Genomic DNA, 21915 nt, shown 5'->3' with positions numbered 1-21915 from the left:
AGAAATTTATGGTAACATGTGTTCCAGTTTGTATGTAAAAATTTGAACGATTGTTAGAGGTCGGTACCGCCAAGTGTAATATGTTCAATGTAATGTTATTGTGATGACGACAGATGAGAACTGCGCTTAATTAGCAACAAGGAGGATTCATTTTTACTTAGTAGGTGAATTTGCCATTGTGGTGGTACGTTTCTCTTTTCGAAGGATGAACCTTGATGCGGTGATTATAGAAAGCCCATATGACAAGCTTTCCAGAATAAGAATAGCATGATAGTAATTTCTTGGAAGATGGGAAGCCTTTTTTTTCATCATCTGCTTCGCGGATACTGCTCGCTGCTTTATCATTTGCAGAGGAGAGTTTGGACAAGACTGTACATGCACACCGCATGCCTCTCAGAAATATCACAGAAGCTACAAACAGGTCAACTTAAGTCCTCATCGATATTAGTGAACTCAGAATTCTATTACCATTTTGCTAGTCATATAACAGAGAGACTTGGGTGGTAGTATATTGTTGTATGTCACGGGAAAAGGCCTACTGAGCTACAATTTCCGTGACTACAGTTGACCCAAGTCAACGACATTTCTTCTCAATATTCTTCCAGTGTATATCATTTGATTTTATACTGCCCTACCGTAAATCCCACACAACATAATTTTGGCTAGCTTCTTTCCATACATGATGGAAGTCTTTCAGCAGCCAGTCCTACATGTCGAAGCGCGTGTCAAAAACAACGGAGATGGTATCATCATTCGCACTGACCTGGTACATTGCCCCTGGTGTACCTGTCTTGATCTCTTAAGGGACTGTGAGGCTTAAATCAGCAGATTAGGGAAGAGGTCACAAAATGGCTAGTTGCCAATTTCGTCGTTCTCAGCCTCGGACAGGAAATATCCTCCTTTGGTACGAGTGCCTCCTCGAGAAGAAAAGTTAAACGCAGTTATTAATAGTATATTAGAAGGCTTGAGCGATTCACATGCTCAGGCCATAGACTCTGTGGTTGTCACCGAATGCTCCGGGGAAGATATGGAAACCGGAGCATACAGACTCCAACAGGTTGAACTTGATGTCCAAGCGTATCAGCTTCGCGCACCATTAGAGCAAGAAGGCTCTCAACACACTCTACCTCTAGAGGAATCCATGGACAGCAAGGATGAAGATCCAAAAGCAAGGGTACTTAGCCTACCAAGCAGAGAACTGGATGGACTGTGGGAGTCGTATGGTAAACTTGATGACTTGGTATCCGCATGATATTAATCAAAGGTGTCACAGATTGCAGTTTGACCAGCCGCTTAAGTCTATGTTGCTTCGTGCAATCACCAGGATGGGTGAGGACTTTAACGGTGCTTGTGAGATAATAACATTGGCTAACTGCTCGTTCTAGTATCATACTCTTCTCGAAAACTCAACAGATGGACGATCAACTGGAATAGACTGATTCTTTTGTGGGGACCACCAGGAACTGGAAAAACAAGCCTCTGGTGCGCCAATCAAATCAGTCCCGGGTTATTCGAAGCTGAGATAGTTTAGTCGTGGCCTCACTCAGAAAATTGCAATACGCATTGGAAAACATTATCCCCAGAGCAAGCTTGTTGAAATAAACGCTCACTCACTTGGTAGCAAGTTCTTCGGTGAAAGCGGGAAGCTGGTAAGCAAGACCTTTGAGAACATTGAGTCGTTGCTCGAAGAGGAAGAAGATACCTTTGTCTGTCTGATCATCGATGAGATAGAAACGCTAGCGGCTCGAAGAGAGAGAGCGCTGGGTGGGAATGAGCCATTCGACGCTGTACGTGCGGTCAATGCACTTCTCACAGGCTTGGATAGATTGAAGACCCATGCCAATGTTGTTGTAATTTGTACGAGCAATTTGGTCACAGCTCTGGTAAGCATTCGGTCAGATTAATCAACATTGCTGCACTGCACGTTCTGGGCCCGAGAAGCTGATGTACATCGCAGGACCAAGCTTTCCTCGACCGGGTCGATATCAAGCAGTTCGTACCATACCTGTCCAACAGAGCTATATACGGAATTTACAAAGAATGTTTGGAAGAACTGAGTCGGTGTGAGATCATTGAGGGAGCCTCGTTTGATGTTGTCCAAGTGAACCCCGATAATCCCCAGACTGCACTGCAATATGTGGAGCAGGCTACGGAGACTCTACTGCTACCAACATTTGATGAGATGCTCCTCAATTATCAGATGTTTCCGGAATCTGTCCCCAAGCAGCTTGGTGACGCAGCATTGGAGAGCATGGTAAGTGATGCTCGTTTTCCTTCTTCCTTTTTCCTTTTTCCTTTTTCCTGTCCCCATTCCCCTTTCTTTCTTGCACAATAATTACTGGGTATACGTTACAAAAAGGCACTTCTAACGCTATCATCAGAATCTCAGTGGGCGGACTGTTCGACGACTACCCGCTTTGTCTTTAGTGTTGTATAGTAAGAGTGCCCGATGCAATACTCGGGAGGCCGTCCATGCTTTGCGTATGGGGATTACGTCGGAAATTCAAGCCAAGGCGGAAGCACAATGAAGGAGAGACCACACAGAAGAAGAGGATGTGGAGTGGACGGGAGTGCGAGGTTCTCATACGAACAATTGGCGTAGCACATGTGTCACTAAGATCTTCAAGAATGCAGTACTAGAAAGAGAGAATGAATTCCGAATAGATAATGGCATAATTGTAGTTGTCGGGATTGTTTGGCTGTCATCATGTGGCTGCTGATTTATGGATCGAATTTTGTTGTTCCGAAAAGTCGCGGTTTTCACCGAAGGCAGTTAGAGCCGTGGTGCCAGCCAATCAGCGGGAGGGTTTAGCCAATTCCAAACCCAAGAGAAACTTGACCATCCGACAACCTCAACTTCACCTCCAAAAGCACATTCTCCAGTGCGCACCACGACCCCCTCCCCCTCCCCTCTCCTTCTTCCTGGCTATTGTGCCTTCCTGATTATCCATTGATCAGAGGGTTCTTAATATCATCAGTATGCTGGCACGTACTGTCTCGCGCAGCGTGCCCTTCCGGGGTATCGCTCGGCAGTCCTTGAACAGAGCATCCACGGTACGCACTTCTCCGACATCTGACGTCCATTGGGCTCAAGATAAGAGGGCAATTGCTTTGGAATATGTCCTGGATGATTTTGCAAGGACTCACCACTGATGAATTGTCCAGCGTGCGTCTTCTTCCGCCGCCGGTGCCGAATCCGCCAGCTCCCCCTTCCACCTCACAGTCACTGCGGCCGTCGCAACCGCCGTCGCCGTCGGATCCGCCGCCTATCTCTATGGACAGGAAGCTTTTGCATCGACCCCTGCTGAGGAAGGGTGAGTGGATTGGTTACGATATTGCTCGGGCTTAGGCACCCATTTTTCCTCTCCGTTGCTCCGACCGAATCGTCATCTTAGCAGCCGAGACCGTGATATGGCTGACACATCTGAATTAAAGGTTGCACCCTACCAACTACCCTTGGGAACACGCCAAGTGGAACAAGACCTTCGACCATGCGGCGTGAGTACTCCTAGAACCGGATCGACCCTCTTCAAACAAACGGCAGTTCTTGCTTACATATTATTTCTCAGCCTCCGTCGTGGTTTCCAGGTCTACCGTGAAGTCTGCGCTTCCTGCCACTCCTTGACCCGTGTTCCATGGCGTTCGTTCGTTGGTGTCATGCACACCGTCGATGAGATGAAGGCCATGGCTGAGGAGAACGAATACGACACCGAGCCCAACGACCAGGGCGAGATCGAGAAGCGTCCCGGAAAGCTGTCGGACTACATTCCTGCTCCTTACAAGAACGAGGAGGCTGCCCGTGCTGCCAACGGCGGTGCTCTCCCCCCTGATCTTAGCTTGATCGTCAAGGGCCGTCACGGTGGCTGCAACTACATCTTCAGTCTGTTGACTGGTTACCCTGATGAGCCCCCAGCTGGTGCCACTGTCCAGGAGGGCATGAACTTCAACCCCTACTTCCCTGGAACCGGTATGTTTTGGCGAATTCCCTATGATGCTTGATTAGTCTAACTCCGTTATAGCTATTGCCATGGGTCGTGTCCTCTTCGATGGTGTTGTTGAGTACGAGGACGGCACTCCGGCCACCACCTCCCAGATGGCTAAGGACGTTGTTGAGTTCCTTAACTGGGCTGCCGAGCCTGAGATGGACGACCGTAAGAAGATGGGTGTCAAGGCCATTGCCCTCCTTACCGGTCTCTTCGCCGTCAGCGTCTGGGTTAAGCGTTACAAGTGGTCTCCAATCAAGACAAGGAAGATTGTGTACAGCCCCCCTGTCTCCCGGCGCTGAACGATATAACGGACTATATGAATTGCAAAAAGTGAGGGATCGACGGCCAGAGAACCTTGAATAATCGACCCCAACCTTATTAGGTTTGGTCACGTCGCCGTTCCTTCATCAGTCGCTCTTATGTATGGTCTGGCCTCTGCTTGTTTTGTTAGATGTTATTCAGGACACCTGTATCTGTACCCTAGATATTTTTCTCCTTTGAAAATCTTGTTTGAAGACCCAATGTCACAATTTCCTTTGTCTGCTTTCATATATGAATTTTGCTTCATTACGCGGGTAGACTCTTTTGCCTAGACCGAGGTAATCTGCCGATGCTGGCTTCGCCTCAGCAGTTGCCATTATCGCATTTCAACGCTAGTCGAACAGTTCTAAGGCAGGTATGTAACAAAAAGGGGTCGGGAATTGTACTTAAAAACTTAATGTTTTCAGCTTTTGGATTGGTCCTGATTATATATATATATATATATATTGGAAATTTAACCATGTTCCCTACTCCATAGTTCGTTCACCATCTCCAAAAAGTGGTCGAAATATGAATTCGTAAGAACCCCACATCACGGTTCCTATGATATCCGACAGCTTCATCAACCATTGCGGACTACGACCATCCGGACCAGCTAGAGTCCTTGAGAGTGTGAGCACCAGAAGCATAAGTGGACCCCATGTCACTAGAAATATCGACCTGCCCATCTTTTGACGAACAGTTGTAATACGATATGTTGGCACTCGAGAAAGATGTGCCCGATAAGAGATAGGAAGATTATGCTCGGCTGCCCCTGTGAGGATCAAGTTGAGGTAGCGAGCGGATGGCTGGGAGTACCCAGGCTTCCGCACAGCGGGCCCAGATCGAGGGACAAATGAGTGTGTTCGCTGCGCATAAGCGCGCCGAGATATCTCGTCTAGGTTCGTGACAGGTGCGAGAAGGGTATGTGCTTTGAATGGTTTCGATTCTGGACAGTCTGGAATGGGCTGAGTTGGGTCGTAAGATTCGGAAAATGGATAGCAATCTATAACGATGTCCTTGTATCCATTCCCACCTCCTTCTGTCGCTATAATGCGAGCATAATCGGTAAGGGTGACCTCATACACAACACCGACGAGAGGATCGTCGGGTAGATAATCGTGCTCTCGTTGGGAAATGAGCACTGTTTTTTCCGATGCCAGATCGCCTTCCAATTCATTATCTGTGATATGGTCTGTATCCGTTCCCTTGCATGAGGCGTCGCGGAATTGACTCGCTGCGAAGCAAGGCTCGATGTATGGCAGTCCAGGAAGATCGAAGGTTAATCGTAATTCGGGAACAATGACGTTGATCTGAGAGAGGGGCCGAATGCCACGCATCCCTAGGAATGTTTTCGAAGCCAAGTTTGAGCCGTAGGCCAGGTATAGGACGGTTTCCTGTGGAGGAGATGGTTTGCTTTGATCATCGTGTCGGCTGGGAAATTCAGGCAGGTGTTCGGAAAGGTGTTCATCTCTTTCGAGCGAGTGCTCCGCGACTGATGCTCGCCGTCTGGTAGACGTTGTCTCGGGAAGGTGACAACTCGTCGCTTCGGATGCTAAATTCTTGCTGCCGCCTCGGGGAATCAGTTCCCATAACCGTTCGAACATCCCACCCGTTGATGAGGGAGGAACGACAACCTCAGCGCCGTCTTCCTTGAGCGGATTTTCAGGATATGATACACCCATTTCGAGATAACCTATAATAAGTTGAATGGAAAAATTGAGATATAGGAAACCTCAGCTGCACAGCGTGGGCGCTGGAACTTATGAGTTAGTCAACCTCGTGTCGGAAAATAAGTAGACCAATCATCATGCTGAATATCATGCTTCTCCTTCCACGTAAACACTTGGTCGCCTGTTTTGTCCATAGATGAATGTTAGGAGTCGGGACGCGGAGCGAACGAATGCCGATTCGGATCGGATTTCTAAGGGACCGTGCTTGATTACAATATCAAACAGATCATATTGGTAATTAAGTAAATGCATTGGTTAGTTATTGGCTCTTCTTCTGAGAGAATTAGTACGGATAGCAGTTGAAAACTGTCCTTATTCAACGGATATCGAACTGGGACGATGATAGCCTAAATACTATGGAATATCCAGTAAGCTGCGATGGTGTCATCTGCGCTACTATGTTAAAATCTGGGGTTTTATGCTTAAGGTGTGTTGTGCCTGACGTTGGCTTGCGAAGGTTCTTGGCAGCGGCCCTGGTATTCTCCCTATTGTTTTCGCTAACAACGATTTTGAACAAGGTGATGTTCAATAACTGTGCTCAGAATTTCTGGGGCACACTAGTAGTAAACTTATCATTTATTTCGTGACATCGACACTCTACAAACATTAATAAGTATAGTATAGGCGAAAGGCAGTGCCTTTGATAATATATGAGGCTTTTCGATAGCTTCGAATTCGCTTATCATATTGAGATAGCTTTTAGATGATATAAGAGTCAGGCTCCAGGCTGTGGAAGATTATGTCTTCTAGTTCTAGGTTATAATATTCCATGGAAATCCCACAGGCATAGTTTCGAGCGAAAGACGTGGGAAGCTTTCAGGCAACCAACGGCTCACTGGGACTTTCCTGAAGTTGTTCAAGTTTGTAGACTAGGTTTCCTGTTTGATGGACAGCATCATGTGATGGCACACTAACCTTCTATACACACACATCAATATTCTTCATGACAATTACCCTTACTTAAAGGACTTTGCATTCATGATTGGCTATCAGTCCATAAGCACAAAATGTCTGAAACGAGCTTAGGTGCGAATTTCGATAAGCAAAGCCCCGCCTATATGGCAGAGCTATCCTTAGTCACTCAACTGAGAAGTGTAGCTACGGAAGCCGAAGGAGACACAAGAATACTGTCAGTACCAGGAGCTCAAGTGTGTGTTTTTGTTTCATTGCTTGACAGTATGCAGTTTCTCGAGTGATATAGTCGAGCCCTTGTTACGTGATGAAACTCATCTGACAACCAACAACGTTAATAATATTCTTTCAGCTCTGGAAGAAAATGCCACCAAGATAATCCGATCATTAGATGTGACGTCTCTACAATGTCTAGCATATCTACTGCTCAACTCGGGAATCCATGCTGGCCAGGAACGAGGGCTATATCTTCTGCTGGTTTGTCTATGAAAACCGTCGCCCTTATATAGAAGCTACGACAATTCTAACTTCAGATTGTCATAAAGGACGGGCCTCAACTGTGTGTCAAAGATGAACCAGCAGCTTTATCACCGGCAGACTACTCGCGCTTGACACAGCAACGATTATTAAACACATTGTATCAAATATTTATCGACAGAGACCAGGACCATGGACTTAGAAAACTGGTGAGCCTAGATATTTCGCTCACAGTCTCAATCTCAATGATACTGAGTAGCACACCAGACTGGGAATTTACTCGCAGAGTTAATGCTCGAATCAGGGGAGGGAGTTGCCCTGTTATTGGAAGCCCAGGCGCAGGATTTTGCTGGGTATGTGATCGTTGGATAACAACCTCTTGTTCTTATGGCTCATGAGTATTACCGTATTCCTAGAATCGTCTCCATAGCTTCCTTTGAGGCTGACGTCGTATCGAAGTTCTTTGCAAGTGTTATTATTCGAATTATTCATCTCGCCGGCATTAGTACGGAATTCCTCTGGACCCCTGACGACCTATATAGGAGAGCATTCTTTCATACCACGGACATTCCCAGTGATGATATAGTAAAGTCTTACTATTTATACGCCCGTGAGACCAAACAAGAAGCGTTCAGGGATGAAGGCGTGCGGGTAGGAAATGTGAAAGAGACTGATGGACAGGCGCATTCCTGCTACATCTTGCGGTCCATCCATATTGATGGAAACGTACTCGCAGAGGGCAGTATACTCACTAGCTTGATTTCTTCTACACTGCTATTCATATACGTTGCGGATAGCACCTATAGAAAGCGCTTCAACTATATTGAGGTCTCGTTAAAGTCCAGTCGAAGGCTAATGAGATCATCAGTGAGCCAGAGGGAAGGGCAAGAGTCACTATGTTTACATCTCGAACCAGCGATTTCAATATCCAAGAATGGTAGAAGGCAAACAATGAAGGAACGAACTCTTATCTTACAGTCCAATGAAGACCTTGCCGAGCTGCGTAAAGCACTCATCGGGATCTGTGCAGAACCCAAAATTGGTATTTCAACAAGAGAATCCAAACCTCAAAGATCGTCATCAACAGTGGTGTCGTTGGACACTGCAGAGGTGGTGGTTAGAAAGTCTAAGCGCCTTTCTGAGGCGAGGGCCCGAAAAGAGACATATACTGCCAAGCACACATTGCCACGAAGTATGTCCCCAGTCTCAGGCGTGAAGCTTCCCTCGGCAACCAGGGTATCGAATGCTGTCAGTTCTGATGGTCCTCTGAGAAGAGATGTGGAACATGAAGTTATTGGCGGAGGTGAAGGGTGGGTGTCGAATGCTACCGACAAGAAAAACATGAAAGGCCTTCAACTGAGCAGTCCCTGCCAGAATGAAGAGTATAACTCCAATCAAATGCACGATGATCTAACGGTATCGAAAACACCTTCTGACCAGGATGGGGGTATTCATACTACCTCGCGGGCCAAGAGGCCTACTGAGCCACAACAAATTAGTTCCAACGAGCCAGCTGCGACTGCAAGTCAAAACAGGAAACTAATGAGCAGGCATAAGCCATGCACCTTGTCATTCAACAACAGAGATAAACCCCGGTTGTCTAATACCCAGGAATCGTTGATATTCCATCCTCAGAGAGCTTATAGAAAGGTATATGCCACCCATCGTAAGGAACCCGTCGACTGGGATGAAGACCTGCGTCCGAGCGGCGAGTCAGAGCTTGGCAAGAGGAACGAATCTACACCAGTGTTTTCTCCAGCTTCTGGAGAAAGGTCAGCATTTAATAAGAGACCGAGTAGTGGACAGAAAGTGATTCGCGAGGCAAGCTCCTCAGCCGGGAAACGCCAGAGGCCACCAGCCAGAAGTACTGGCAGTGCTATTAAAGGGAAAAACAGTATATTGGGGCCTATATCCTACGACATGATGGTTAATAACGCGACTGAGGTGCCTAGATATAAGGGAGGGCTAAAGACCTTTGAGGGTATTGATATCCGAACCGAAGATCACAGTAGCTCATCGGGCAGTGAAGATCTCGTCTCTGGAAAATGCGCAACAGATGATAGTACTTCCATTGAGGCCTCAGCCAAGGGTGTCACTTCTTTGCTGGAAATTGAAGAGCACAGACAGCGTGCGTCTGAGCCTACCCCCGCCCTTCATAGCGGAGACAATAATGCGGACGAGACGCACAGTTATGTCACAGATGCCAAAGATTCTGGGCCCTCACAAGCCCCTCCAAAGCCTCAGTTGCTAGGGGCAAAGCATTTAGGGAGAGGCCGAGGTATTGGTGGAAAGCTTGCTGCAGCTTTCCAACTAGAGGAAATATCATCACAATGGAACCGATCTCACAGTCATGGACACGATGCATCTCCTGATCGTAAGAGCCAGAGCAACCCTGAAACAACGATGCCATCAATCCAATCAATGGAAGAAGCTCCCAGAAACAAGCTACTAGTCGAGTCAAATCTAGCAAGGACTTGTGAAGATAATGACGGTGATTGTGTGATCTCACGAAGCTCAGATACAGATAGGTCACTGAACCGTTTTATGGACCAAAATCGCCCGAACGAAGTACAAGAAACAAATCAAAACAAGTGTCAGGGAATTTTAAGAGAGGTGGAAATGATAACGGCTAGCATAGAAACAGTAGCCACGGAGCTTTTGGATGACGGAAAATGGTCTGCTACCAACTTGACACAAAGCCGACGTCATGCTCAACCACGCCATGGAGATACCTTGATTAGTCAATCTGACCACAGCAGCCGATCGTGCATCGGAAACGACGAGCCTGGTCCCGGTTCTGAGAGCTCCGGTATAACGAGAGCAGCTACATCAAAACACAGTGGCCCAGTTTCCGCCAAACCCCTTCTGCGCCATGATAGCCAACAGGTGCAAGACCACACCGCGGAGCATCAAAGAATGACACCAAGAAAGAGTATTGTCGATATAAATGGAAGCCCACGACTCCTATCACATATGGAGAATAAAATTATAATTTCTGATGGTACAGTACATCGCGAAAGCCAATCTCGGCAGCTGACACAAGATGAAAAGCAAGTTCCCGCTAGGAGCATTGATGATGAGTCTGGCTACGATGGAGGTATCGAAGAGAGTTTCGTTGAAGTGCCTGGTACTAAAAGTAATCTGGCTCACACTGCGTATGGTGAGAGCTCTGGTATGCGTATTAGAAGTCCGTTTGCACAAGGACCCAGTTTACCCAGGAACCGTGAAGACCGGACAAGGGGCATGCACCGAGATCGTTTTAGAGCAGCCTCAGTACCTCATAGGCAACACATACGAATCGATATTGCAGGCCAGGATCTATACCAATCTCCGTCGCAAGGAGAGCTAGCCTCTATCGATTCTAACTGGAATACAACGGTAATATCGAGCAGCCGCGGCAGAAGCCTCAAAAAGACCAAGGGAGATACAACTCTACAAGCACTCCAAAGGTCTACGCAGGAGATGTTACTCGACTCTAGTGAGGTGAGTCATATGCATGATAGACATTGGACCTAGCGCATTTGCTAATTGAGTGGAGCGTCTTACGCGCGGACTGGAGACTGAGAAACAAACAGTCAATGATGTCTTGGAGACATATCGCCGGCAGTGCCACCGCGTGCTGGATCAACTTTTCAAGGCACAAGAAGAACGAATAAACCTATGCAAGCAGCAGATGAACATAATCAGAGACCACCATGCAAATGTCTGTCAGGAGATAATCCATCGCTTGGAAGCGACCGAGAGGTGTGCTCGGAAGAGGACAAACTCGCACTTAAGCTCAGGAGAAAGTAAAGGAAAAAAGCACAAGAGCGCTTGAAGGTAGCTGTCTTCTCAGAGTCTGCAGGCTGCCGCACACATGCCCCGAAAGAGTTGTTACTGCTCGCTAGATTGGCTAAACTATCATTATATTGGAAAGAGAACAGTGTAAATCCTTGATAGCCATTATTGCCACCCTGAAGGGAGGTTATGAACCCAATGGGAGCTCTGCATTCCACGTAGGTTGTACTGTGCGATACCTCAGAGGGATATCGACCCTGATACCTAGTACGTTGTAGACGCTCCACCCGTTGGATATGCGGAATTAGAGTTGATGTGGGCGGAGTCCAACGGCGAATGACGATCCAGCCAATGGGGTTGACCAACCTGAGGCATGCACTAGGGTCCGATCGACCGGATTCACGTGCGACACAGTGACCGATGAGGCAGGTATGACTCGTCACGGGCGCCGACATAGGAGTTGTTACCCAAGAAAATATGATCCTTCAAAATCATATTTTTTTTTCTGAACTCCCTTGTTTTGTTGTCATACCCTTCTAAGATACCCCGTTCGGAGTTTCATTGCTTCGGGCTCTTGTTCTTTTTCCTCACTTATTCCGAGATATTAATACCGTTGGTCTTCTCAGAGTGCCCCTCTACCCCTCACAATTGATCTCTGCAAATCTTCCCCCGCCGCCCACCATGTCTGTGAGTTAATTCTTCGCCACGATTATGCCAAACTGTCTGAATAGCTACTCAACTAATGGCACAGTTCTTCATCGAAAATTCCAATGTAGGGGATACCAACCATTTGGAGGACTCGAGAAGTAAGCCGATCCCCTGATTGCGCAGTATGAAGTCGCATCACTCGCTAACCGTACGCAGTTCGAGGATACAACCCTCTGACTCCCCCCAACCTTCTCCAACATGAGATCGCTATGACAGAGGCCTCCAGACAGACGGTCTTGCAAGCCCGTCAGGAGGCTAGCGCAGTCGTTCATGGCACCGACACCGACAAGCGCCGTTTGCTGGTCGTGGTGGGACCCTGCTCGATTCACGATCCCGACATGGCCCTTGAATACTGCGACCGTCTCTTAAAACTGAAGGAGAAATACCAGGATGAGCTTTTGATTGTCATGCGTGCCTACCTGGAGAAGCCCCGTACTACCGTTGGCTGGAAGGGTCTTATCAACGACCCCGATATCGACAATAGTTTCAAGATCAACAAGGGCCTGCGCACCTCTCGTCAACTTTTCGTCGACCTGACCAACAAGGGCATGCCCATTGCTAGCGAGATGCTGGACACCATCTCCCCGCAGTTCCTGGCTGACTGTCTCTCCGTTGGTGCGGTTGGCGCGCGGACGACCGAGTCCCAGGTCCACCGTGAGCTGGCTTCTGGTCTTTCCTTCCCCGTTGGATTCAAGAACGGCACCGATGGCTCTTTGGATGTTGCAGTGGATGCCATTGGCTCGGTCAAACACCCCCACCACTTCCTCTCCGTCACCAAGCCCGGTGTTGTCTCCATCGTCGGCACCGTGGGTAACCCCGACTGCTTCGTCATCCTCCGTGGTGGAAAGAAGGGCCCCAACTACGATGCTGAGAGCATCGCCGAGGCCAAGGCCAAGCTTTCTGCGCAGGGCATGGAGCCCCGTCTCATGGTGGACTGCAGCCACGGCAACTCGCAGAAGAACCACAAGAACCAGCCCAAGGTGGCCGCTGTGCTCGCGGAGCAGATCGCTGCGGGTGAGACCGCCATTATGGGTGTCATGATTGAGAGTAACATCAACGAGGGTATGCTTTCCATTTCCGCTATGAGTGCTGGAATCTTATCGCTAACTTTTATCTTATAGGTAACCAGAAGGTCCCGCCTGAGGGTAAGGCCGGCCTCAAGTACGGTGTCAGTATCACCGATGCTTGTATCCACTGGGAGGACACAGAGGCTGTGCTTGAGAACCTCGCCCAGGCCGTCCGTACTCGGAAAGAGAAGCTGGCGGTCAATGGCGCTTCCAACTAGATCCACGCAAAAAGCTAAAATTTCGATTTAATCTTTCTAACTGCTTGATTGACCGAGCAGAGCTTGCATTCTGAGCCATATTCTTCCGGTGTTGGAAAACGGGTTGGGCCATGATAGCGTTCTGTGAATAAAAGTACGATTTCGGTTTCAATACATGTTGATATACCATTGAACGAAGAACACTTTTCCATTGTAATCAGCTACGACTCCATCCGCCCCACAAGAATAAGCATAAATAATTTGACGATCCGGCTGCTAACTGGGGGTAGATCAGACTAGCTAATATTAGTAGTACTGTGTATTGTACGTTGTATGTACTTAGCCCCGACATCTATTACCCTAGAAATCAAAATATCCACCAGATAGTATTACTCTCCACTCCACCCTGGCACAGTTGCTATAGAGAAAACTCCATATATCTCAACGCCATAATAATATCTACACACCCTATTACCCTCCCAAAGCGGAAATCCCAGATTACATCCCCAACGACAAAGGAACTAGTCTCTGTATTTGCCCTCACCTGCAGCACAATACTAACAATAACATACAAATTCGTACTCACCAAGCACCCCCACATCTCCAAATCCTCCTAACCTCCCTGGTTCGTCCTCTGTACGAACAACCCAACGCAACCCCCCTTGTTTTTGCAAAAAGGGGGGGAAAAAAGGTCGGATTCATCCAGATATTTCTAGAAGGCTACTACACCCTCAATTCCCTTACCCTCCCCTCAAAAACCAAACTCCTAACGGCCCTCTTGGAAAAAATTACGCCCTCTCCAGCTCCCACTATCTAATCCTCAATACTCTGTCCCAGGTATGGAATCCATCACCGCATTCATCTGGGGCCTGGCCTCCTTTCTCCTCCCCTGCCTCACCGCCTCCAACCATGAGCTGAGATAACCGGTTCAGGGCATCGTGAGCCTGGACTAGCCGTACGGGGATGTGTTGTATTATGCGAATGTGGGCTTTTATTCTGTGGTTTTTGGATGTGTTGGGCTCGGATGGGGCTAACTTCTGGTTGGGGGTAGGGTTGTTGTTTGTGGACGGGCGATTGGGGATGTGAAGGTGAGGGATGGGAGGAGGAAGATGTTGGGTTTGGATTGGTTTGAATTGTTGGGTTATGTTGTGTTTTTATAAGGGGGTATAGAGAGTTCTGGACGTGAGCTATTCTAAGTGCATGGTTCTCTAGATGTAACCTCAAAGAATATAGAGAATGTTTATAACGATATTTTCTATGGCTCTGCGCACGTGTGCTCAGTAGTATGAATGTCAATAACAATCAATAGCATATCGATGGCTGTCATTCTTTGTCTAGGGGTTTATTTTGGGGGGGCATATCGTATAACTGTCGCTAGAGTCTAAGAAGAAAACTAAACCAGTCTTTGCAAAATTGTGTCGAGCTGGTTATATAGATTCTTCCCAAAATAAAAAGGCTTATTTGTGGTTCGTTGTTTTTAAGCATAAGCACATTCGCTCGTTACCGATCTGTCGGCTGACTCTGGGATACCGAAGTCGACAATGCGCGCTGCGAAAGATATTTGCCGTTTGGTGGTTGCATTGCTAGTCATAGTCTGGTGGATGTCCTGTAAATCCGATAGATTTTCTCCATCAAGTGTCGTATCGTGAGATTGGTAAGCGGTAGACTTTGGTTCACCAAAATCTCCTAGTGTCTCGATGTGCTTTCGTTTGCGCGACGACAATGGAGGTGACAAGCTGATATCACTCCGCTTGAGCATCTCAGCCGAAGCGACGCTGCCATCGGCTCCAATACACAACGACTTGTAAGGAATATCGGCGACTTGCTGGGTGCTACACGTGAAGGTGTCTATGTCAAAGATGCTCGTTTGACCGGATGCGCCAAACGCCCAAATTCGAGCGCCACCGTGGGCAGCTTGTAAGGACAACTCGACCACATTGTCCATCTGCCCAATTTCCTTCCCGTAGATTTTGAATGGCCACATCATAGCTGTCGGCCTGTAGCTCACATTAAGGAGGAAGTCCCAGTCGCCGTTTTGATTCGGTGCGAGACTTCCACGACCAATTCGTGACCTTTCGCTGTCGAGAAACCAATCTCGTGCTAGATCACTATCACCCATGACATTATCTCCTTGTCTTTCACGTTCCATTTGAATCACATTGAAGACATCCAGCGGGACAGAGTATAAGACAATCCGGTCTCCATAGGCAGCTACCACCCGCAGGCTCCAGTTCAAGTCCGAACCAGCTGCAAATGCCGTAGGCGCCAATCCCTCTTTTACAGCTCCCGACGGACTTTTTCCAAATGGTGGGATACAGATAAGAGCTCTCGTCAGACTAGTAGGACCACCGAAAGGAGCATCGGAACCTATACAAAGCAGACTAGTGCGCGGTTCGATGAACAGGAAATGTAAACCATCTTTGATAGGAACAGTTCTGTAGTGGTGGCAATGTGTCGCCCTCACTAATCCGAGAGTGCAAGTTTCTCCGGAACTCCACTGAGCAAAAGATTGGATATCGGCCAAAATATGAAAAGGGCAAGCTGCCCGTTGTTCACCAGATCGTGCATTGTGGCATTTACAACCTGGTAATCCCGGACCAGCAAGGGATGAGATGAGCCGCATTTCTGTAGGCGTCTCTGATCGACGAGGCAGGAAGTGCAGGATTTCCGATGGCTGCAGCATAGCAAGGCGTTTTAGGCAATCTTGTTTTGTCTTTGCGTCAATCCAACGTAGCTCAATACAAGAACCAGAGCCGAATGCCACGCACTGACGTCCGGGACAGACAGACACACTGCGAGGTGGGTCTTCCGCAGAACCTACATCTTGATAGTAATTAAGGGAAGTAATTTCCATGGGTTGTATAGAGCCGTCTATTATGTCGGAGGTGAAACCAGCGGATTGTAAGAGACTTGGTCGAGCAGCGTCAGAAGGTACCAAGTCGCACATCAACCCTGAACGGTTACGGAATAGCGCCGCAACCACGAGTCTGGGAGTACTAGTATCAATCGTAGCAGACATCACTTCAGCGGGACAAGTAATGATGGTAATGGGAGCAACATCCGCCTGTTTAGGCACAGACGGAGGGAAGGGACTCTCATGGTTCCGGCCAAGCAGACGATAAACGTAGATTTTGCATCTGCTGGTTATTAGTAAATAATTGCCGCAATCGCTGAGACAGAACTTGGACACAGCTACGGCACCATTCTGGTTGACGCTGAAATTCGTGGAAAACGAGCATGATGGCGCCCGGGTGGAATCCTGCCTTTGGGATAGTTTCGAAAAGTCAACGACCGCGGTTATTAAGAAACCAGCCCTCTCCACGTTCACCTTTCGGCCGGAAAGGACACATTCTGTGGCGAAACGCCGGCTCATCTTCCACACAGTGCTCTCTTTGTGGTGTTCTAAACCCTGACGTTGCATTAGGCAGTCCCGCTGCCAGGAATTCCACCAGCCTGCGCGTTTGAGCATACTTTCCAGAAGCCGCTCATTTAGGCTCACTTTCATCCACTGGGAGCACGTCCGTCGAGCATTATCAAAATCATGAGGGGCCAACATGAAGAATATTTGCAGCAATATTTCAGGCGGTACAATATTCGCGGCAGGGCGAGAAACAGGCATTGCCTTGTCAATTGTTCGAGACCAAGACCTGCAGGTTAGGCGTAAAGAGTGATGGGTTTCACGAGGGATAAAATCGAGCAGCCTTTTAGTCACAATTCGCGGAAGGATAAGCCCCTGTGAGATACTCTGGGGTTTGAGATCACTTTCTGACCTCAAACCAGAGCAAAATACCGAATCCAAATGCGAAGCGTTAATTGAACCCGATGCAATTTTATTGACGGCTCGCGTATCACCAGGGAAGTCATTCTCAAACATAAAGTCAGGACCCATGTCGGGCAACGTCAGTGCGATGGTTTTGATGGATTGTAATGCAAGACTAAGCGGTTTCGCCCGGATGTATAACTGAGTGCAACTTGAATGAACGAAAAGAATTTGCGTTTGAGTGAAAGTAGAGACGGAAAATGATTAGAAGTAGTAAACAAGTCTATCCTTGCCCTTATGAATTTGGAAAATATATCATATCGATGAATGCGGCTTTCACCGTGATAAGCGATTGAGCTGCTCCGTTGAAGTTTGCTCACTGATAGCCATGCACTGTCAATTGCGGACCTGCACCGTTGGCCAGCTATTCCAGGTTTCGTTATGGCTAGCCTCTTTTTCCTATTCCATAGGTGTACGGTTCTTCCAAGCGCACGGTGGACAAGGTAGGAAATGAATGCACTAGTCCAGGAGATGTGAGGCGAAAATACCGGATGGTCTTATAGCTGTGGACGAAAGGAGAAGCCGAGGAATGTATAGAAGAAACAGTGTTGACAACTCAGGACACCGGAAGCAAAGCCATACGGGCACTGTTCCTTTTATCGCCTCCTAAAACTCCATGAATGGCATTTTTACCGCCCACAATAGCCGTCTTGACGTCGATACAGGGTGTATCCTCCTGTCTTGAACCTCCTCAACCAAGAGCGGCGACGAAGAGTGGGCCCAATTTTGGGGAAGCTCCATGGTTGGATGGGAACTCCGCAATAATCAGCCATAGCGAGGAGCGAGGAAGCAGAAACTTCAGTGTGGTTATCGATTGGGTTCATGAAGATTAGCATCACCCATGGAAGTTTGCGAGGATAAGCCGGTGGTGCCGCCGACTGGGCGTTGGAGCAAGTGGAGATGAACAGACAGTGTGAACGAGTCAGAAGTTAGAACGAACATCGACGGCTTCCCGGCGGAGATCCAAGGCGAGGATCATAAGCGGGTCTCTCAAAGAAAGGCAACAATTATCAAGTGGTCGATGTCGATCTTTTGTGTGATGTCTGCATGATGATGAAGCCGTTGCATTCCTCGCCTGGCATTCACGGAAGTAATAGAAATCATGAATACTACGTAGAATAAGAAAAGATTCGATCGCAACCACGTGCCAATCAAGGTGAGGTGCGCCACACAACGTCATCGGTTGGATGCAGTACATCGATCTAACTTGTACTCTACAGCATTAAGAAGGAATACGGAGAGTTCCAATACGGAGAGTTCCAATCTAGATATCAAAAAATAACAAGTGCAACATTGAAAGACTGTATATAATATGTGAGCATTGTCGGCCACTGTACAAAAAAAAAATAAAGAGGAGAAAAAAAAAAAAAAGAAAAAGAAAAAAGAAAAAGACCAAAGCTGCATTGATTGCCAGGTATGGCTTCTCACTCCGAACAGCAATGATCAGGTAATAGTGATCAATCCGGGAGCGGTATATTCAAATAGATGCTGGCGTATATGGTGGGACAATAGGCAGCGGAAACAAGAACAAGACAGAGGTGATATTAATAGTAGGAGGGCATGGCATGGCGTCGTATATCATAATATACTCGGGGCATTGAAAGCATTGATATTAACAAAGGGTATAATATCTATGATGAACAAAAGTGAAACAAACAAATACTAATAGTAAATAGCGGAAAGCTTGCAGGAAGAACGAGATGGGAGGGGGTGTAGAGTGGTTGGGTACCCTGGACCACACAATGCATGGTCTGGTGTTTCATGTACCTCATATAGACCCAGGGTATTCGCCGACGTTGTGGCCAGGAAGCCAGGCGCCATCGAGAGGCATAATGAGACTGGGATTGACATATTTGTTCAGCCTGACTTCTACTCCTTGCCTACCAATTTGGATTGGCAGGGCGTCACGATCGAGGCCGGATGGAGAAGAAAAGGATGAAGGTGAAGGGGAAAGGTTTCCACCGGCATCGCGGTCAATACTCTTCAAAGCAATGAACTTCATCAGAGGCTCATAACTTCGAGAGAAGAAGTAGCTGAACCACACCGTTGCGCCCAACAGGGGCACAAGGATCAAGGAACGCGTGATAGCTGTGCGCAGTGCAAATACCCCTATCATCGCAACTTGGAACACCATCAAGCCTACCAGGACTCGACTGCATATCATTGGCCATGCACGTCCGGTAGAATGCTGCTGATGGTCCATCGCATACAGGAGCTGGTACTTGTAAATGAAGTTCCCGATGGCAAAGTATACCAGTCCAAACAGGCAGATCAACCAAGAGCTTGGGAACACGCTATACACCACACAAATGATTAAGATGAGGATCGTCTGCGGGATCGAGTACCCGTAACTGAAAGTAGGTGGCGTAGACAGTTCGGCATACTCTCGAGGTGTCTTAGCCTTAAAGAAGTTGATGGGGTACATTGCAACGCTCCCAAACTCCAACAGCCGGAAGGGAAACATTCCCACACCTTGTAGGACTATAAGATTTATGTAAAATGGTGCAAAGTTTTCAAGCGAATTCGCCAGCGCAAACGCGATGGTAGTGGCATCCTGAAACGCATCACGAAGATGCTTGAATAGTTCGTAGAATGTCGTTGCCGTTCCGAAGACCGTAAAAACAAGGAAAAGGTTGAAGAAAGAGAAGAAGAAGTTTTTGGAAATGACGGACAATTCAACGTCACCACGCGATGTCATTCCCTGATGGTTTGAGAGCCCTGGTCGGACAAACAGTTAGCACGTCATCGGTGACTAGGCCTTTGAGCTAGTTTGACTTACAATTATATAGATAAGGGACAGCAATAGTCATCAACGAGAGAACTAAAGTCGGAAGACCGGTTTGGACGAGGGACTTCGCAATAGGGTTGCGAGCCAGCGTCTCGGCTAGTTGTGGGAATACCTTGTGTAGCGTCTCCAGTTCCAGAAGATACGCAAGAGGAACAAGGAGTACCGACCAGAACACGGTCAAGAAGCCAATGACGCCCGTGATGGACCAGGATTGCATCATTCGCCTCGAACGTGGCAAGTATGTATTCTTCCACACGACATCAGCCGGCGCCGGTGCCAACCGGGCGAGCAACTGCATAGGATGAGGATCGAGGATGGCCTGAACAACCATCTGAGAGGCAAAAATTGACTCCATGGTCACAAATGCTAACTCAGTAGGGGGATACTGCTTCTGGCGCGCCACTCGGATCTCTTCATCAATCCTCCGCAGCTTTTCTTCATAATAGTCTATCGCATCAACGCTCTTATACCGTAGCTTTAACGGTCCGTACCACAAGCGAATCGTGGGACGTTGGTGTGTGTAGTCCGCAATGTGGTCTCGTCCACTCTCTGAAAGAAGCTGTATGCGCTCGCTGTCATCTTCGGAGAACAGGCTCGAACCACGCGGCTGATGATGTGCCAGCGGTAACGTGCTAACATTTTCGGTCTGTCGTTTGTATCCGACGTGCTTCGTCCACGCTCGTTCAAGATTCCGTAATATTTGCAATCGCTCGTCGACGAGGTGGTCTAACTCTCGCCAATCTCGGCATAAAGTAACACTCTCAACTTTTCCAACCTGAAGACCCTCCACGAATTCAATGATCTTCTCTTCTGATGCCATGTCCTGGGGAATACCTGAGAGGCGGATAGTCCGGTCGGTGGTGCTAGTCTGACTGCCGAGATACTTCTGTCTGATACGAATGATTTTGTTTGTCTCCTGGAGTAGCATATAGACCGCTAATCCGGTGAATATGTATGTGAAGACCACGTACATCCACAAATAGTTCGGGTCAGTCACGGGCTTCTTGTCCTTGTTCCCACCGAGAGCATTATCATCGTTGTCATCCCAACCTGGGATCCCCCTTTTCCCGGTATACTTGTAATGGATCGGAAGTATGATAACCACGGCGAACATGAAGACAGCTGACAAGAATCGGATCGCAAACTTGAAAAACGACAAGAACTACACGATCGGATGTCAGAGTTAGTGCTTGGTTGACCCACTTGTGCATGGAATGCAACGAAACTTACAACAAACGCATCCAAGCCCGCAGAGTGCAAAACTTCCTCTTCAGTTACCCTGTATAGCACTGGTATCCACCCAAAAAAGCTATCAGGAAGCTCCGGTAAGTGTGAAGCTGCGCAGCGTTGTCGTCTTCGTGCGGCGTACAGCTCCGTCCATTTCGGTCGCAGGACCTACACAACATAGATTCGTTAGAGATTATTGCATGTATAGCTTACGAGATGTAAGGCGTACACAGAAAGATAAGAAGGCACTTAGTCCCAATGTGAAGCTAATAATCAGCTGGGTATACAGATCACGTTGCCCTTTTGCTTGGTCACCCCATGTTGGCTCATGGACGCCCCCAGGCTTGTCACTTTTAACTGCAGTGGTTATTATGGCTGCCGCAGCAGCCTCTGTCAGAGACATGTGTTAAGAAGTAAAGTCCCGTTGTTAAGTCTCCTGGGCGACACAGTTTTCGTCAATGCATATGGGAAGAGTTCGGCACTTTCACGGTAAAGATGCGCAAGCCAAAACAACTGACGTCAGGGTGGGTTCTCGCGTGATGGATACACCGCGTCGCTGGCCAAATGACCTTCTTTATATGAGAGCTGTCCTAGTAATTTTCGCAACAGAGAGTCGCCTCTGTCTAATACCTCAGAAAAGTGTGCGGTAGATTCTGCGGACTCGATTGTGCTCAAACTTCAATAAGCTCTTTGGCGATTCCAAAAATGGCAAGCTAAAAAGATGAGTTGTGCGATAAGCTGACTCATCCTAAAGTTATGTCGGCCTTGGCAGGCACTATGCAAACTATGTGATACCAAAGAATCCATGATAGCTGCTAGACAAGACAAAATGGAAGGTAGCAATTCTACGACAAGCCATATCCTCAATGAGCACCCTAATCTAGTATATACGTGTATACTCATCTATAGTTCCATTGTATAGA

The 21915-nt window shown here is 47.7% G+C and overlaps 7 protein-coding genes across 7 annotated transcripts; 4 read left to right on the top strand and 3 right to left on the bottom strand.

The window, feature by feature from the left end:
- Positions 1-16: 16 nt before the first annotated feature.
- On the top strand, positions 17-2667 carry BDV37DRAFT_292924 (putative pachytene checkpoint component Pch2; the record flags this gene model as incomplete). The annotated part of the gene is made up of 9 exons (XM_032089270.1): positions 17-30; positions 667-766; positions 829-904; positions 960-1218; positions 1274-1350; positions 1386-1482; positions 1532-1883; positions 1958-2254; positions 2382-2667. 9 exons carry the CDS (start codon positions 17-19, stop codon positions 2526-2528), a joined length of 1419 nt encoding a protein of 472 aa, XP_031943042.1. The 3' UTR covers positions 2529-2667.
- Positions 2668-2851: 184 nt separating this feature from the next.
- On the top strand, positions 2852-4743 carry BDV37DRAFT_244517 (ubiquinol--cytochrome-c reductase catalytic subunit CYT1). Its single transcript, XM_032081553.1, has 5 exons — positions 2852-3054; positions 3166-3314; positions 3436-3498; positions 3570-3967; positions 4020-4743. The coding sequence occupies exons 1-5, from the start codon at positions 2980-2982 to the stop codon at positions 4283-4285; spliced, it is 951 nt and encodes a 316-aa protein (XP_031943041.1). The 5' UTR covers positions 2852-2979; the 3' UTR covers positions 4286-4743.
- BDV37DRAFT_244511 (uncharacterized protein) lies at positions 4734-6226 on the bottom strand. The gene has a single exon (XM_032081552.1). It carries the CDS (start codon positions 5969-5971, stop codon positions 4775-4777), a length of 1197 nt encoding a protein of 398 aa, XP_031943040.1. The 5' UTR covers positions 5972-6226; the 3' UTR covers positions 4734-4774.
- Positions 6227-7026: 800 nt separating this feature from the next.
- Positions 7027-11064, top strand: BDV37DRAFT_292923 (uncharacterized protein; the record flags this gene model as incomplete). Its single annotated transcript, XM_032089269.1, has 5 exons — positions 7027-7169; positions 7204-7235; positions 8439-8604; positions 8908-10891; positions 10984-11064. 5 exons carry the CDS (start codon positions 7027-7029, stop codon positions 11062-11064), a joined length of 2406 nt encoding a protein of 801 aa, XP_031943039.1.
- Positions 11065-11689: 625 nt separating this feature from the next.
- On the top strand, positions 11690-13488 carry BDV37DRAFT_244506 (3-deoxy-7-phosphoheptulonate synthase). The gene is made up of 4 exons (XM_032081551.1): positions 11690-11872; positions 11937-11991; positions 12050-12955; positions 13015-13488. Exons 1-4 carry the CDS (start codon positions 11867-11869, stop codon positions 13176-13178), a joined length of 1131 nt encoding a protein of 376 aa, XP_031943038.1. The 5' UTR covers positions 11690-11866; the 3' UTR covers positions 13179-13488.
- A 716-nt stretch (positions 13489-14204) lies between these two features.
- BDV37DRAFT_86867 (F-box protein) lies at positions 14205-17322 on the bottom strand. Its single transcript, XM_032091365.1, has one exon. It carries the CDS (start codon positions 17044-17046, stop codon positions 14635-14637), a length of 2412 nt encoding a protein of 803 aa, XP_031943037.1. The 5' UTR covers positions 17047-17322; the 3' UTR covers positions 14205-14634.
- BDV37DRAFT_270445 (putative DUF221 domain protein) lies at positions 17294-21395 on the bottom strand (the record flags this gene model as incomplete). Its single annotated transcript, XM_032084561.1, has 8 exons — positions 17294-17341; positions 17733-17855; positions 17918-18052; positions 18150-18179; positions 18773-19695; positions 19757-20927; positions 20996-21160; positions 21222-21395. 8 exons carry the CDS (start codon positions 21393-21395, stop codon positions 17294-17296), a joined length of 2769 nt encoding a protein of 922 aa, XP_031943036.1.
- Between the last annotated feature and the right edge of the window lie 520 nt (positions 21396-21915).

This window comes from Aspergillus pseudonomiae (genome assembly GCF_009193645.1).
Source record: "Aspergillus pseudonomiae strain CBS 119388 unplaced genomic scaffold BDV37scaffold_21, whole genome shotgun sequence".
NCBI classification, from domain to species: Eukaryota; Fungi; Ascomycota; class Eurotiomycetes; order Eurotiales; family Aspergillaceae; genus Aspergillus; species Aspergillus pseudonomiae.
Note: the sequence above shows the minus strand (reverse complement) of the source record. Positions and strands in the feature narration are given on the sequence as shown.